The 18,456-nt window shown below is 37.9% G+C and overlaps 1 protein-coding gene across 6 annotated transcripts in view; it reads right to left on the minus strand.

Annotated features, from left to right (window-relative positions):
- Positions 1-5,612: 5,612 nt before the first annotated feature.
- Positions 5,613-18,456, minus strand: part of ATRX (ATRX chromatin remodeler) — a 138,216-nt gene continuing 125,372 nt past the window's right edge. For all 6 annotated transcript variants that reach the window (XM_005291792.5, XM_065556605.1, XM_005291793.5 and 3 more), the window contains 5 exons: positions 15,223-15,372; positions 11,229-11,354; positions 10,480-10,575; positions 9,740-9,868; positions 5,613-8,591 (listed from right to left, as the gene is read on the minus strand). In XM_005291792.5, coding sequence (XP_005291849.2) covers positions 8,319-8,591; positions 9,740-9,868; positions 10,480-10,575; positions 11,229-11,354; positions 15,223-15,372 — 774 coding nt within the window. In that variant the 3' untranslated portion in view covers positions 5,613-8,318. The remainder of the gene's footprint in view (positions 8,592-9,739; positions 9,869-10,479; positions 10,576-11,228; positions 11,355-15,222; positions 15,373-18,456) is intronic.

Genomic DNA, 18,456 nt, shown 5'->3' on the forward strand with positions numbered 1-18,456 from the left:
CTCACAATGGCACAAGGATGAGGCTCTCTCGTGCATAACTGATGAGAAGGCAATACAATGTTCAACACATCTTTACCACTTTTAGTATATTACCACTTAGTGCTTGCATCTTCAAAGTACTTTACAAATGTTAACTAACCAATGCTGCAGGATAGCAAAGAGCTTGAAGGAATTCAAAGTAGCCTGAACAAATATGCAATATTTACCCATGTAGTGTTAATGAGACTCTGGTACACACGACAGAATTAAGGACTGATTAAAGGTCCATTCTAAAAACTAAATAGAACATTGAGCAACCTTCCGACTAACCAACCAGCCCAGCATTCATGCTGCAAAAAATAGTCAAAATGAGCATAGGCAAAGGCATTGCAGAGAGAAAACACATAGCAAAAACTAAAACATTAATTCTAGAATATTTAGAAACATTTACCTTATCACAGTAATGACAATTTCAGCAACAGGCATTGCTGGAAGAATAGCCAGTGTCTGGCATTAACTTCTCAAGAAATGGGCAGTTCCTCCCCAGTCAACCTTCATTGCTACTGCTAAAAGGCCCTAATTCTGGGAAGCCCTGGGGCACATGGTCTTCTGACATGCTTTCCTGAATCAGAGCCAACTCTGAAGGGTGCCCTCTGTGAAAAACGCCTTATGGGATGCTTGGTTAATTTTGTCCCACTGATTCCATGTCAAATGTGCTCAGTCATCAAGTTAAGACTCTGATTTAGCACAGCACTTAACTGTGATTAAATGCTGCACTGAAGAGAGATGAATTTAGTGACTCATGGGCTAAAAGATGGGTTGTTTTTTTTTACCTGCTAGACCTGCAAATTCAGCCTGAGCTCTGGAAAATTAAGTTGGTCTCTCTCTAGCTCTTGTCCCCCACCCCCACTATCACGGATAAAGGTTTTACAGTACAACTTGCCCAGTGTCTTCTAAGCCCTTGACAACACCTGTGCAGCACTGTACCCTCAATTGATAGAGTGTAACTTAACAAACAATTCTGCGGATAAAGCTCAAGATTCCAGCTCACTTTCTCTTCAGTTCTATGGCCTCTACAGGGCCAACAGTCCAATTGATATGTTGACATTGACATCAGCAAGTTTGACTCTGAATACACGTAGGGAGCAGGTCTGTTGAATAAGAACGTGCCATTTTCACACGGTCACTTTGTCGAGTACACCTGCCCTTTAAATACAAAGAGCTAATAATGGCTGAGATACAGAGCCACTTAAGTCTCCATATGTAAAAGAAAATCAAGACCTGTAGCTTTAAAAATGTTTGGCTTGCAACCTCATCTTTTAGCATTGTTTTTCAGTTTTGCATTTAAGGAGCTGAATGAATAGCTATGGGAATCAAACTCCTGTAGGTCTTAGCCCACCATCCTTACTTGATTCCCATGGTAGTTTTACCAAAATAAGGCTGGTCAGATCAGCCGCTTCATGTGTATTATATAGTTAACACAGCTCTGTCTGATGCACACAGGTTTTTTACCGAGTATCATTTCCCCTTCTTGACAATCTTGCCAGTTCCTTGCAACAGTATTCTGCTCTCCCAAACATTTCTGTCCTTGCAGCTGAGCGTACACAATGCAACCACCACCTCAGACAGCAGAGTACACGTGGCAAGGTAAAGATTAAAAGAGCTTTACCTGAATGAGCTAGACATGAAGGAATTTAATCCAGTGTCTGAAATAAAATGTTTATTTACCTTTATTCTCTGAGTCATCACTGAAACATCTAAGTCTCAGTACCTATATCAGAAGTCAGAGTTAGGCTCATTTGTGAAAAGTGTAATAAAATGTACCTTTTATGCTTGTAAACGTGGTGGAAATGCTAGTATTTTACATTGTGTCAGTGGTTCCCATAGCTTGTCGTCTTTTTGACAGGAACTGCAGATGGATTCTGAAATCAGTACAGTAGAGCAGCATGAAAGGCGTTGGGTGAAATGTTTTTCCTACAATCATATAATTTCCATAATGAAAATTCCACACACTAATTGCACTGACAGACAAGTTCCAAGGGTGCTGTGTAACTCCTGTTCCATAGGAAATAATGTTTGCAATGCTTCAACTTGAAACTTGTTTTGAATTAGTGAAAGAAAAACTGAACGTATATTTTGGTTATTTATATTGTTTCCTTATGTTGAAAGTTTAAAGTTCTCATCTTAAAATCTCTCTAAAGTAAGGCAGCTGGGTGCATGTCATCAGATGGGGGCCCCTTTCTCACTGCTCCATTTGAGCAAAGTCCTGAGGAAACCCACCTGGACAGTTACAGGTGCTACGGATAAACCTTAAAGATTTTATTCCTGCCGAAAAGAGCTTTAGTATCAAGTGCCTCCCCCAACGAATGTTATTTTGCATGTAGAGCACAGCAGGTTAGGAAAATATTCTAGTACCATGCAAGGAAAATGTGATTAGGATTTTACATTCACAGGAGCAAGTGAAGGCACAGAGAGGTTAAAGTACTCGTTCAGTCACCCAGGAAGTAACAATTCCAGTTCAGTTCCCTAATCACAAGACCACCCGCTCTTCTGCACCAATGTTAGCTTTACTTGGTTCAAAGGGAGCTGCATTTCAAAGGGAAGTGCTCATCCCTGTAGGTTAGGGCACAATGGAAGAACCAACCTTGCAGTCACAGTAGCCCGTTGCTGTTCTTCTTCAGCTTTATAGGGGATGTTAGCCAGTGGATTCATATACTAGGCTCCGTAGCACCCAGGGAATACAGACCCGCTTCCTGGGCTCCAGAAAAATCTGCCTTGTAACCCTAACCTGTGCAGTAGACAGACCCCAGTTCCTTTCAGTAGGGGGCTGCACATTGCCCTAATACTATTGCTAATTTCTCTAGAATTCTTAATTCTAGAGTCTCATTTTAGCCCCACTCTGAAAAACAGTTGACTTCTCCCTTCTCTGCTACTCACTGAAGGGCTGGACTTTTCACTGTATAGCTGTCTGGAGGTTTTAAACTCATCATATTAGGTGATTTGGTCTAACCATACTGACTGAGTCCTGCACTTAGGACGGAAGAATCCCATGCACTGCTACAGACTAGGGACCAAATGGCTAGGTAGCAGTTCTGCTGAAAAGGACCTAGGGGTCACAGTGGACGAGAAGCTGGATATGAGTCAACAGTGTGCTCTTGTTGCCAAGAAGGCTAACGGCATTTTGGGCTGTATAAGTAGGGGCATTGCCAGCAGATCGAGGAACGTGATCGTTCCCCTTTATTCGACATTGGTGAGGCCTCATCTGGAATACTGTGTCCAGTTTTGGGCCCCACACTACAAGAAGGATGTGGAAAAATTGGAAAGAGTCCAGCGGAGGGCAACAAAAATGATTAGGGGTCTGGAGCATATGACTTATGAGGAGAGGCTGAGAGAACTGGGATTGTTTAGTCTCCAGAAGAGAAGAATGAGGGGGGATTTGATAGCAGCCTTCAACTACCTGAAGGGGGGTTCCAAAGAGGATGGAGCTCGGCTGTTCTCAGTGGTGGCAGATGACAGAACAAGGAGCAATGGTCTCAAGTTGCGGTGGGGGAAGTCCAGGTTGGATATCAGGAAAAACTATTTCACTAGGAGGGTGGTGAAACACTGGAATGCGTTACCTAGGGAGGTGGTGGAGTCTCCTTCCTTGGAGGTTTTTAAGGCCCGGCTTGACAAAGCCCTGGCTGGGATGATTTAGCTGGGAATTGGTCCTGCTTTGAGCAGGGGGTTGGACTAGATGACCTCTTGAGGTCCCTTCCAACTCTGATATTCTATGATTCTATGACTGACTTCTGCAGGCACAAGTAGTAATGGCGGAAGTGGTCTTGGGTGGGGAAAAAAGAATATAGGACTGAAAGAGGAAAAATCTATGCATGGTATTGCAATTATTTCAACTCCAAGTCTGATCTGCTTCAGTACAGTTTAGGAATAAATTAATCCTGATGTCAAGCGAAGTCAACTCCAAGGAGAGTGGAACTATTGAGGTCACAGGATGTATCATGAGCAGAAGAATGGGAATGATGTGGACCATATAAACACTTGTATGCATGTAGCTGTGTCGGTTCCAGGATATTAGAGACAAGGTGGGTGAGGTAATGTCTTTTATTGGGCCAACTAACTACTGTGCTAACTACTTAAGCTAAACAATCTGTTCCACCTTGCATTTTGCTGTAGGCTGGGAGTTGCTTTCCCAGACCTGAAGAGGAGCTGTGTGTGGCTTGAAAGCTCATCTCTCTCACCAACAGAAGTCGGTTCAATAAAAGATATTACCTCACCCACCTTCTCTCTCATATAAATACTTATTATCATAGCACCTAAGAGTCCCAGTTATGGACCAGGACACCATTGTGCTAGGCACTGAACACACACGGAACAAAAAGATTTACAATCTAAATAGACCCTAAGAGACAGCCATGGATACATACAGATGATGGAGTACAAGGAAACAATGAGACAATATTGATTTGCATGATAGGCCTGTAGTCTCAGCACACCGACAGCTTTATTTTTGTTTTGTAGTGATAATGGCAAAGGAGTTTTAAGGAGTAATTCTTACAGTATGTATAGCACAGCCTTCCAAAGTTTTACTCACCTACAGCAAGTAACTGATTTTGAAAGGTTACACTTTTTTTCCCCATCATGGAGGGAAGAGGGTGAGGGAAGTAGATTTTGTGCCAGTGTTGGTAAGTTTGCATATAAATTTGCAAGGCCGGCTTAATGTAAGATTTAAGAGTCTCATATTTCTTCTTAACTACACCCCCCAAAAATTACCAAAATGCAACAAACAGCATCAGCAGATCAATATGCTAGGTACAGCAGACACAGGCTTCTACCTGCTGTGCTGTTAACATGTATAGAGAAGAGTCAGAAGAAAATTAAGATATACATTGTGTGATTCTTTGCTGTAATAAGTGGTAATTGTGATTGGACTGGGCTTTGATTAAAGTCACATGGATCACTTAGTATTTAATAGTTGGTATTAATAAAACATGACTGTATTTGCAGTCATTAAAGTAAATATTAAAAAAATACAACTTTGAATGCCAAACTTAGAGGCCTAATACTAAGGGGGGTTTGGGAACCTGCAGCTCCCATGAAGTCAGTGAGTTTCAGGTGCTCAGCACCTCTTAGCATCTGCTACTCATTCCCCAAACTCAGTTTGAACAATGTCTTTTTATAGTACAATTTAGTTTATCTGATTGTTGGGCAAAAGAGATAGCTCTTGCACTTAAGATCAAAATCCCAGGAAGCTGTGATAGATCCGTTTGCAGAGATTTTTCTAGTTGATGCATCACGAAAAGAGGTTGCAGTATTTTTCTCTTCCAACATCTGTAGAACTGACCAGGGTGGTGGTCATCTGGCACTCCACAGATCCTGAGTGCACATGAATCTCTGGGGAATCTCCAAAGGCAGGGGCTATTTATGTAGAAGCTAATACCTCTGGAACTCTCTCTTGGGTCCCCTATTAGTATTTTTCCTGAATCCTGAACTAAAAATGCGAAGAGATAGTTTATACCAGAGAGATGTCAGTTAATGCTCCACTCACAACCATTAGTTTATTTCTCAAATGACAAATTCCTCATGCATTGTAAACAATGTGGATCTAACAGCATGTTAAAAATGCAGCACCACACATGTTTATGTATTTTGGTCACTTTATTAAATGAGATATTAAATAGTTTAAGTTTCAACTACTAAACAGCACTTTGAATGGTGAAAACACAGATAGTATATTGTCATACTTGAATGCTTCTTCTCTTTAAAAACACATTTCCAGTCCTTATATATATATTACAAAACAGCCTTATAGGAAGAGGTGACATCTTTTCTACAGTACTTAAGATATTTAATACAGAACTGAAAAGCCGTCTAACAGAAACAAAGGCAAGTCTTCACAGCTGTATGATTTCAGCAGCCAAAGCTGGTTGATGGACTGAAACATTACTATACAACTGGGACAAAACATATACAATATCACAATACTAAGCAAAAACGCTTTACATCCAAAGAAATAAACAGGTTACAAAATGTGGAGAATTTAGCAGGCAAAACTGTATTACAAGCAACATTTTTATTTGTCATCTTAAGCCATTTCAACTAGTTAAAACATCTAAAACAAATATAAAAATGAGCCTTTTATTACCTTATTGATGTAATGTTCTGTCTTTAAATATTTGTTAAAGCTTCATGTTATACACACATTATGCAGCTAAAATGTCAAGTGAGGAACATGTATACAAAGTGGTCCAAGTTTTATTTCAATGCTTCTTTTCTTTGATTAATCTTCTTATGCATTAGTCTTCTGTTATCCATAGTATTGTCCACGGTGGAAAAATGTGCCTTTAAATGTTGCCTAAAACTTCCACATTTAAGTCTTTGAGCGAGTTATCGTAGAACTCCATTGAAAATTCCCAGGTCTGGTAGAACATATTTGTCTTATTCATGACATGCAGGAATATCAGTGACAGTTTCCAGAGTACATTTGCATTCAAATGCTTGTCTCACAAAGTCTAATTTTTTTAACTTCTTCTAAAGTTAATGCACCTTTTTTGGCTCCCCTCTCCCGCAAATTAAATAAATCTGATTACGGAGCTGGCAAAGGCTTAGAACATAAAGGGTTTTCTTGCAATGTCTTGTAACAGAAAAAATCCAAACCAACAATTTTGTTAGCTGGTTTTGCAGCAGATCTAACAAATTCTAGTCATATCACAAACCAAAATTCAATCCCCAAATGAAATATCTCACAAGATTTGTATGCGGAAACACTTCTCTTTTGAGAACATTAAAACTCAAAAAAGTCCTTCAAGAGTGAAACAAAAACACTTCTAGCTGATGTCAGCGAGTCATGCGAGTACAGTGATATCTACAGCAAATCCCTCCATCCAGCTTTCGTTTATCAACAATTCTCTAGCTGTTTTCAATACCTGATGCAGTATCACTTCAAATATTCCTGTCATTTGTCTCCCACATTCTAAAAACGTTTTCCTTTAAAAATAGTATCAGCCAAACTATATGCAAAGAAAAGCCGTGTGTGTGGATCATCATAAGCACAGAAAATGTGCTACTATCCCATTAAAATGTTGGAAACGTAGGTGTTAATGACATGTGATCAATCAGAAATGTACCTTGGTCTAGATTTAAAAAAAAATAATAATAATAAAATAAAAAAAATAAAAAAAATCAGAGAATCAAGGTCTTTTTGTTCTAACTTATATTCTTACCAAAATGAAAGAAGGGGTAGTGAGAAGGGTAGTGAGAAGAGCATGGTAGGCAGAGATCCTTATCTGTACAAGGAGATTTATTTCACAAATCTGGCAGCACTGGAAATTGTTAAAGCACATTCACTGTATGAATTTAAAGTCGGCAATGGTTCTGCCACTGTGATGTTGTTTATAAAACAGGGAGTGACCCTAAGAACCACTACTATCTTAACCTCCAAAATACCAGTAATTTGATTTTTTTGGTCCCTATCCCATTGCCAGCAATGGGAAGAGACACTAGCACCAGCATCAAGGAGTTAACAGAAATGTGCTTTGTATTAGAGTCAGCAAAAAGTGAAATAATGTGTGAAGGATACAAAGCTGTAAATTTAAATTTACCAGTTATTCCATCACATAAAACTGAAAATAAAAAGTGGCAGAAGACTGGAGAAGAAAAAATTCTCTTCTCAAGTCATGATTTAAGGCTGTATACAGAGTTTCTATATAACTGCATGACAAAGTCTCAGAGCCGTAGTATTTAAGAATATTGCACTCAATTTTGTCTCAAGAGAATTTTCAGTTCCTGTTTTATTCCTCACAGATGATATAGAATGAGTCCAAACTTCAGTCAAAAGGAAACTAGATCATTTCTCTCTGTCTTATCACACTCACTAATTTCAAGAAATGGGTAAGTAGAAAAGAATTCCATAATTTGAGGAATCAACTCTAATCAAGAACTCAGCTGTGTACATTTTATATATGGCATACTGAAACATACAGATCTGTTGTCTTTCCTAAGTTTCTCATGTTTGATGATGGTTTTATGGCTACTAAAAACAAGCATAGGACTTTAGACAGTAAACCTGTGGAGCTGCTACTATTATGGAAGGGCTTGTTTTCACTGAAAACAATTTGATATCTCCTGTATTCAACACATGCAAGAAGATTCTAGGCAACATCACTGACATGAGAGGGAAAAATGTTACATCCTATTTAAAAACACAGTTGAAACACTAATATGGAACATGACATTTAAGGGATCCAAACTATTTATGCAGTTGAGTTCTGTTAAGCCATTGATTCCTAAAAAAATAAAAAAGTTCTCTCTCTGATTTTAACAATCCGTTTAGTGCAAAATCACATTTATTTCCCTTGGGAAGGTCCTGGATTTTTGCCTCTCATTGGGGGTGGTGCACGCTGCAATGGCGGTGGCTGCATACCACCAGAAACTGCCTGATACATTCCTCTCATATCTATCTGCTGGTAGGTGGAAGGATTCATGATTAAATTTGGAGGCTTTGGCATCATGAGATGACTCATTGCTGCTTGTTGATAAGACATTTGCTGCTGCTGCTGCTGATTGTACTGCTGCTGTAGTCTTCTGTTCATAAGTATCCGCTGAACACAACTGATTAACTGTGTGGAGGGAAAGTGGAGTTGTTACAAGTGCATGACCTGTCTTAATGCAGCAAGTATCAAGTTTAGAGTTAAAAATCAATTGGTTAGGGGTACCATGGCTGAAGAAAAAAGCATTATTGTTATCACCATCACTAACATGATGGCATTCACAAGCTGATTACTGTAGAAACCAGTTAGTAACACCATTTAGGACTAAGTTCTCCTAATGACTTGCCTATTGTATTGCAGGCAGCATTTATGTTAGTTGCCATGGTGATATGCACTATACTGTGAAATTACTCCCATGTATTAGTTACAGCATTTGTTGTCAGGTACCATTTATCATCCCTTTGAAAATCCTACAAGTTGATGGGCAAATAAACATTTAGTGACAAACACCAAAGGAGAAAACACTTCCAGTTGGAGTAGCACCTACTGGGAAAGTTTCAGATTTCTCAAGATTACTTAAAGTACTAATGAGTTGTGTGGTTTTAAGTTATGTGCATTCTGCATAAAATAATTCCTTAATGCCAGGAGCTAGAACTTTCCAGTACAAAGCCTGTCAATGGTAAAGGAACACACCAGGAAAGTGTGATGAGAAAGGTTTCAAAAAGTTAGCCCTGGCATAGATTATTTTGGTTTCTGACTTATTTTAAGGAAGATAAAATGCATGGAGGAATGCTTTTGATTTGTTTTCCCATAGAACTAAAATGCTGTAAACTGAACCATACTGAAGAGATGCAAGTTCCTATAAACAATTAGAAAGTTAACATCTTTAAGGAGACTGGGTCTTGTGTAAAGGTCACTGTATGCTACATGTACATGCCTATTACCAGTTAGGTATTTGGTTTTCTTTAAGCCACTTAGTCTTCAAGCACTTCAAATACATGAATTAATAGTAGAATTCGGGAGACTGTATTTTGCAATCTACTTTACACGACATCTCCCTAAATGAGCAATGCTAGTCCAAAACATTGTGTGATTCAACACTTTCTGGTGTGGAGGAGCAAAGCATACTACTGGTAATTACTGGGCCCAAGGGATTGATAAGAAGCTGGCATTCTACAAAAACCATCTTTAATATCATGTGCTAGTCCAGGTTGGTGTCACTCACACACCCCAATCCAAATAAATATAACGATCTAAAAGGCATTCAGAATTCTTACCATCTGTTGTTTTGTCAAGACATCATTGTAGATGGCTTCTCGGCGCTTAATATCAAGCTCCTGGCTTGCCTGTCTGCTTAGGGCCAAGGCCTGTACTTGGGTCTCTGTCAGGGTCAGATTCTCCTTCCACTGAAAAGGAAAAAAAAATACATTTTATTAGTCACTCTGATAGAAAAGTAAGGGCAATCACGTTCTCGCAATTTTTTCAGAGTTGGATTAATATAGTTGGCATTGAATGACAGCCCAGTTTCCAGGAAATATTCTGGGGGAAGTACAGTTTTATAACTATAACCAGAAGTTATTAGATCTTTATATTGCCAGTAAAAAACATGCTTTCCTAGATTTTATTTTAAAAGGGGAAAATGTGTGGAGAAGAAAACGGGGGTGGGGTGGGGGGGGAAACCACTCAGCTGAGCCTATCAGTCTCATTTGCGGGGAGCCAGCATTTTCACTGTATGGTAAATACTGACATGGTGCTATGGACCAAATCGTTGGCACTACAAGATTCTACTATGAACACAAGTGCTATTACCCCACCTCATCATTAATTAGCTGTTATTACAAGTTGCGGTAACAGAAATCAGCACTGATTAAAAATACTACTTTATTAATAAAGAAGAAATAATATGACAATTAACTGGATGACTATTTACAATCAGTAGTCACTTCTTTGCTTGACACTGCTTCTTAACATTTTTCCAGCTCCTGACCAAATTTGGATTAATATCTATTTTACTTACTATAGTTGAAATTATATCTTCAAGGGGCTGAATTCTCACTGCAGTTACACTGTTGGTTGCTTCCACAACTTTTTCTCTTCCTTGATTAATGAGGTCCTGAGAGAATAGCAGACAATGAATTATAGAGGATAGGTGCAAAGCAAGAGCTTAAGTTAACATTTAGAAATGCTTTTCTCCATCACCAATTTATGTAACTACATTTAAAACTTTTTTACACAAGTGAACATACAGAGTTGGGTAATAGGATGGAAATAAATTCACACACGATTAGACTTTGGAGGTAAGTAAATGAACAGAAAATACAAACAAGTCAACTGAAAATCAATCAATCAAAATAGTGTTAAACCCAAGTGACAAAATTTTACACCTAACAAACTTTTTGTAGTTGGCATTGTAAAATTATTACAATTGTCACATTCACACTCACTATGACTGTGTTCAACATTACTTCTTGTTTTAAATTATACTAGTACATGCCTAATAATATACATATGCTTCAGTAATCAGCTTCCTATAATCAGAATACACTGTTGGTATAGGCATTTCAATATGCACACACAAATTAGTAGATTTCAACTAACAGACATATCAGAGACCTACTTTTAAAAAATGTGACATTCAGTTAGAAGGCATTAACTATCAGGATGTTAAAAAATTTCAGTAATTACTGATTTGTAACTTAATTTGAATATCTGAGACATGCTCAAAGCAATGTCGATACACTGTGCCATTTGGATTTCACTACGTACCTCTAGCTGTTGGTTACTCATTGCCGACAATGCTCCCAAATTGAACGGAATATATGGAGTTTGAGAGTTGAAATTGATAGGGGGCATATTAGTCCCAGCTGGCATGTTGAAGCGCATGGTCAGACCCTTAAAAACAAAAATTGTACTTAGGAATATTCACAGTAGCTGAAACTAAGTTCTATAGCATGCCACTGCTGTCAGTTCTAGGAAAGAATTGAACACACACAAACAAAAGACACCCTACAAGAGAAACCAAAGATCTTATAGATAAAGTTTTAACCCTTAGAACTGTAACCATCTGAGTGTTTTGAAAATTCTTTCCACAGCGTGGAATCAAAATGATTACGTTTCCAACCACTCAGAGAAGCCTCAGTACTTGTCTTGAGATTTGAGTCTAGTTCATCTATAATTAACTGGTATAAACACAGTAAGAGAAGAAAATCCTAACAATGTCCTCAGTTTGTCTAGTGATACATACTACACTAATGTAAAAGTGTGTATGTGATACATATACTGTCTGACAAAATACATTGTTTAAGGTTTATATAACTGATTTTTAAGGACATGCTGAAGTACTGTGATCTGGATACAGTAGCACACGTTTGTCTAGCCAGACACCATTACAGATACATCAGCACAAGGACTTCAAAAATGAATTTATCAAATACAGAAAAACCAGCTGAACAGGGTTAGTCTGACTTGATAGAAATGCAGTATGCAGAGTTTTATTTATTGGAAGAAAGAAATACAAGACCCCTTGCAAGGAATAATTCTCAAATACACAAGTCCATTGTTGAAATAAAAGTCAAAAACATCAATTAGATCACAAAAGTTATTGAAGCAGAAAAATATTTCACAAAAATATTCAAACAAATTATACCACAAAGCAACTGAGAGGCATGCATGCTTGGTTGCACAAAGCCATTAGGATATTCTGGCAAACCTGTATTTCCAAAATGGAGGGACACCAATGCCTAAATAGGCGTAGTGTAACCACCATTGTTCTTAAAAGAACAAATAATCCCACCTTCTGCAAAAAGCAAAGACAAATACTTTTGTTTTAAATAAATTTGAATTACAGATGCCAATATAGTAAATTCTTTCCTTTGGGATTGTTAAAAAAGCAACTATGCCAGGCAGGTATAAAAGCTATGCCTTTGCAAACATCTAGGCCTCCATAAATCAACCCTATATAATTTTATCTTGGATATCACAGAATCAATCCTGAGTAGGTATTATTCTTTTTCTCTTAATCACAGTCTGATCTGAAGTGGTTAACTTTCTCTCAGAGTTCATAATCTGGTAGTTATATAATGAAGTTTGACAACCCTGAGGAGACTTCTTTCAGAATCTATAGGTCTATAAGCTGTTACTCTGTTTTATGAAGGGTATGATTTAAGTATTAAGAATAGTGGCAATGTGAATTAATTAGTAACATTAGGAGTTGGTAACTAGCCAGGTGTATTAATAGCACTTTCAGCTTTGCCATAAACCACCCTGTGTTTGTTAAGGATTCTCATATACTGTAATTCACATATAGCCTAATTTTTTAAAATTGAAAAAAGGTCTTTTTACTATAGAATTCCTATTAAATACAAATGAACATAGAATTCTCAAAATACTGGTAGGAATCACTCAACAATCTTCCAAAAATCTAAATTTTGCAGGGCTTCACATTTGAAAAGAAATAGAGAAAATAGATTTTCAATTGCTTGATCATTCCAGTCCTTAGATTCTAAGCCCCATGCATAGCCCTGCACGGATACAAAATTTATATCCGCGACTATAAATCAGTATCCGCAGAGCTGAAGGGCTCTACTGGGAACCACAGTGACAAAAGTAGCAACATGTTGGGCCGCTGTTCTCAGGAGCCAGCGCCCCACGCTGGCAGCTCCTCCAGCATGGCAGTACCACCCCAGCCCCACCCGCTGGGGGGGGCACTAGGGTCACTGGCAGCTGTCCCTGGTCACGCTAGTGTATACAAGCTCCAGACAGGAGCTGCACACTGCGCAGGGTGGTACTCATGCATGATGCTCTTGTATCATTCAAGCAGGTTGTTTTGTCTAATGGAAACGATACTACTTTACATGTTTGTTAAAATAAATGTCATGAGGTCTTATGCACTATATAAGATGATAAAACTGGAAAAAGGCTCTTCTAACAGTAAGAATTATTCAGAAGCCTTTCCCCCTCTCCCCCAGGTGTGAATGAAAGGGTTTCTTGGGTATTTTTGTTCTAGGTCCTGTTCAAAATTAAGTTTGGAAGACACATGAAATATAGTAAATTAAGGGTTTTTAATCCCTTTTGGAGGGGGGACTCATAGGACATTTTCCTCCGACCATAGTCCCCTACCCAGACTGGGTATGGTGTTCTTTCGTGAGAACTTCTGTCCTCAGGACTAGACATTTAAAAAAAAAATAGATTGAAAACAGATGACAGAAACGATAAACAGTTCAAGACATGAGTTCATGGTCCTTTCTGGCCCTACGCAACTGCATATCGATGATTGTTAAACTTGTATCTCCACTTGGAGCCATCCAGATGTTTTAGTGTCATATCTCACACAGTACTTCGGTTCCCTCAGATAAATTACCTTGCTACCAAAAATCTCCAACTACTCTACCTATCTGCGAACTCCTGAAATTCTCTCTAAACGGAGTCAGATGCCCACTTAAAATCTTCAGCAACTTTCCATACTTCCCATTTTGTGAATTTAAAAGAGAAAGTAGATTAGTTATCAGATCTGATCACCCAGGTACAACATCTTTCAGACTTTCAGGCATTTTTCACTTCTGCTGCCTTTACATCCTGTAGAGGAATACTCTAGCAACAATACACCTCTACCCCGATATAACGCGACCCGATATAACACAAATTCGGATATAACGCAGTAAAGCAGCGCTATGGGAGGGCGGGGCTGCGCGCTCCAGTGGATCAAAGCAAATTCGATATAACGCGGTTTCACCTATAACACGGTAAGATTTTTTGGCTCCCGAGGACAGCGTTATATCGGGGTAGAGGTGTACTCCTATTTACACCAAACAAACCAATACTTAAGTTCTTATTCTCCTTGTACAGTAGGATAATGGAGACTAGTTTCAGTTTTCTCTGTTCTCCCAGTGGGTTCAGTGAACTGTAATTATTTTCAAGACTTTTGAACTAAGTCACAAATTTATAAGCCTATTTTAAGAACAGATATTTTTATTCTCTTAACACTAGAAAGTTCATTCTACTTACTGCAATGACCATTCCCATTAAAACTTTCTGTCTTTCTGTCCATAATTCAAACTAAAGTAATCACCTGACCATCAGTGGGTCTCTCCCTTTTTGACAGTTTTATAAAATCCTTGTTATGCACCCTATTTCCTTCTCCCACTTTTATTAATTATTATTATTATTATTATTATAACAACAACCCAGGAATCACTAGATCAAAAAGAACTGTCTCTAGTTTAAGAATCTAGGAATGAATAAACGGCAAACTCTCCAGCCAATTCCAGTATTTACTTATGCCTCAACTGGATAATATTTTCTGGGGTTAGGGGAAGGCGGAGGGCTTGTTTTGAAACCAGATGCCCATTTTTCCATTAAAAAAAAATCTCAAAAGGTAGAGATTTTCCATAAATTTTCAAAATGAAATATAGTAAAGAATGTCAGCTGGATGTAGAATATAAAATGTGAAAACTACAAAGCTAATTATTAATAAAAAAGTAACAAACACTAAGTAAAAATATCTTGGAGCAAATACATACAAAAGTCCACCACCAAAACAGCATCTATCTTTTCATTTTTCATAGTCGGTTTAGCTTTTCTAGAGGTGATATTTAAAATTACCATTTTATATAATATTATTCAGAAGCCCATTTTCAAGCCTATAATAGAGCTATTTCTACAAAGATTTATTATGCTCACAGAACAATCAATTTCTTTTTTTAAACTGAAGGTTATTTTCACACACTTGACACCCACTTTAAGTTAGTGCAGACATCTTTACCTTTTTTTCAGCTTCATATTCTGCCCAAGCTGCCTTCCTTTCCTCTTCAGTTAATTCTTCTTCCTCTTTATGGTCTAGGAGGGAATCATGTTCATGATAGCCCACTATATGTTCTTTGTGGATCTGAAGCAATTCTGCCAGAATTGTATCCTGATTAAATGAAAAAGTACCATGAAATGAAGGTCACTTGTTAAAAATTTTTGTCTGTAATAGTGCTACAGAATATTTTTGTTGAGCATGTGCAAGTCATATTTCTTTGACCTGACTTTCACAATAGAGCTCAAAGCACTTCATATATAAACAAAACTAAAAGAAATTAAAAAACAAAAACAAAAAACAAATGCAGTTTTCCTGATAGGAAAGGTAATGGAGAAACAACCTCATGCAACAGATAGTCAAATCACTTAATGCACCCCTACAGTATGCCCAGATTCCACAATGACTGATGCAGTATAGAACCTAAATAGAATGAAATGTGCCAAATAATTGCTTCTTTAAGAGATGCTTGTACCCTGCCCCTGATGGGAGGCTATGATAATCTCCTTCAGTGATGAGGTAGAGCCTCCCTGTTGGATAGTATTTGAGTCCAAATTGCATATTTCAACCTAAAACTCCAGAAGCAGTTTCACCTCTATGCCCCTGGAGGAGGCCATATTTTTCAAAATGGCGAGATGCATGTGTTGGGATATGTAGTCTCCACACCTCTATATTAAAATGTCACATTTCTGGGTTCCATGCGCTGGATTTGGCCAACAGGCCATGCTTTGGACACTCACATTCTATACTACCCTAATACTTTTACTCTTTTATAATAACTAAAATATTTAAATGACCTCAACAGTTGCAAATTGTTTTCTTCAAAGTCCTGAATATTAAAGGTCCTATGGAGCGCTGTTAAAAATTATTACTATTTTTCAAAAGTCACAGTCACTAATCTAAAAAACCCTAATTTATTAATTAAGCAAATAAAAGAGATAACGTGGCAGGTAACTAACATACAATATTTAGGTGCTATTGTCCTTGCTAGGAATACAGATGCCGGGTAAGGAGATAATGTTATCTCAATTAAAAAGTGAAATAAAAACAAATGGAGGAGAAAAGAATGGATGGAATAAAGCTGCTTGTATCTTAAAATTAAAGTTAAAGATTTAGCAGTCTTCATTTTTACTGAGTCAACATTTCCTTCTCCATGGGCACCCACATGACAATGCTTGGTGTTGAAATGAAAGCAATGCCTCTGAGGATCAACAGAAACAAGGCCCATAAGATTACTAGATCCTGCCCCTGTTGGGACCACAAAGTGCAGACTGTGTTCCTACTCTGAAGAGCTCACAGTCTATATAGACCTAAGATGGGAGAAAGGGAAACAAATTCAAGTAGAAGGTATGGAATTGATGCACGGAGAAAAAGTGACTTGTAGCCAAGATCACACAGGAAGCCTGTGGCAGAGCCAGGAAGTGAACCCAGATATCCTGAATCCCAGTCCAATTCCTTCATCACAAGTGACTACTATCTGCTTCTACACTTTATACTACTACACAGGCAAAAAACAAACCATAATTTTGAGTATTAAAGCAGTTAACATCTTTTTTTAAAAAGTCAACCTCTTTGTTTCATCCTTGTCCTATCAACTGGCCTCTTCATGTGGGAGCCACCACATTCTCCTCCAGCCCCTCAGGAGCAAACTCTGTGATATATCCCTGTGACATATCCGTGTGACTAAAGGGCACATGAATCAAATAATGGGATTTAGGGGAAGAGAAAGGATGTGGTAATAGGATACACAGAAAACATTTAAGGGAGGTGGGTGAAAGTCCAGAAGAGATTACAAAATTAAGTTAACACAATAAAAGCTTTCTCAACATACTGTAGCTGTACATAAGTGTGTGGAGGGTTCTTATACATGCATATGCATTAGTTTCCATGGTAACACTATTACTGAAAACAATACTGGAATATAATCCACACTCACTTGGCCAACACAGTCATCAAAATGTGGTTTAAATTACATCCAACTGTGTATGTTTGCTTTTCTTTGTCTAAACTTTATTTTGTATTAAATAAAGCGATGACGATTGAAAGCTAAGTACGATACCGCCATTACATTTTCTTAAATGTTTTTACACTGAAAAACGAATTAATTCAATTTTATGTGAAATTCAGCAAAAAAGTTTATTGATTTGCATTAGTATACTCTGAAATTAAAAAAAACATTTAGCAATATGGTTTATAGGTTTTTAAAACTATACTGAAATGCAATTTTGGTGCTGAACTGAAAATTGCTGAAAAATGTTTCCAAACTTCAAAAATGTTTCTCCCAGCTGTCATTTTCAATTTTTCATGGAACTAAATGCAACAGAAGAATTGCATCTAAAAGAACACTAATCCAGGAGGGCACACAACTTATATACTGAGTCATAAAATAAATACTTTTTCTCAACCAATTCAGTGACTTGTAGAAAAGAAGCAGAGAAATTTACTATACTGGAGTTAGCAGCTTTTTAAGCAGTCACAAATTTTCTCCTCTTAGACGACAATGAAAAAGCAAACACTTGCTAAATCCCAGACGATTAACGCTTACATATTGCAAATGACTGCTAATGAGATACAATGCCCAACTCAGCCAATCCTACATTTAACAACATAAATACTATGGCATTAAGGCAGGAGTAGTCAATGAGGTGGAAATCCAGGGGCCAAATCCAGACTGCCAGATGCTTTTGAACAGACCCCAAAATCTTTTTATGTACTTACTCTAATAATTTTTTATTATTTTCTTTGGAGTCTGGACCTTGACTATATCTTGACAAAAAATAATGGACTACATCTGCATTAATGCATTGCTTGCTTTTGCTGATTGGGGGGTGCTGCTGATGGCATTCGGGACTTGAGACAACAACAGGAATAAATGACAGAGTACACACTACTGGATGCTTCTGGAGCACTGTATCTGAGGCAGACATGCTGCCTCTAGAGTACCTCTCCCCACCTGGCCTTTGGTCTGCTCCAGCATCACCTCTTTGGGGAGTCTAGTGCCAGTGGCCATAAGCAGTGAAGTGACAACTACTTGAACTTGTCACTTTGAACATATCTGTTACAAAATGAAAAAGCCAAAACAACTGGGGAAAAATCTTTTTTACAGTTACTTTAATATGCGCTAAATCAGGGGTTCTCAACCTTTTTCTTTCTGATTCCCCCCACCCCCTGACCCAACATGCTATGACATAGTTTGAC

This window comes from Chrysemys picta, chromosome 9 (assembly GCF_011386835.1).
Source record: "Chrysemys picta bellii isolate R12L10 chromosome 9, ASM1138683v2, whole genome shotgun sequence".
Lineage (NCBI taxonomy): Eukaryota > Metazoa > Chordata > Testudines > Emydidae > Chrysemys > Chrysemys picta.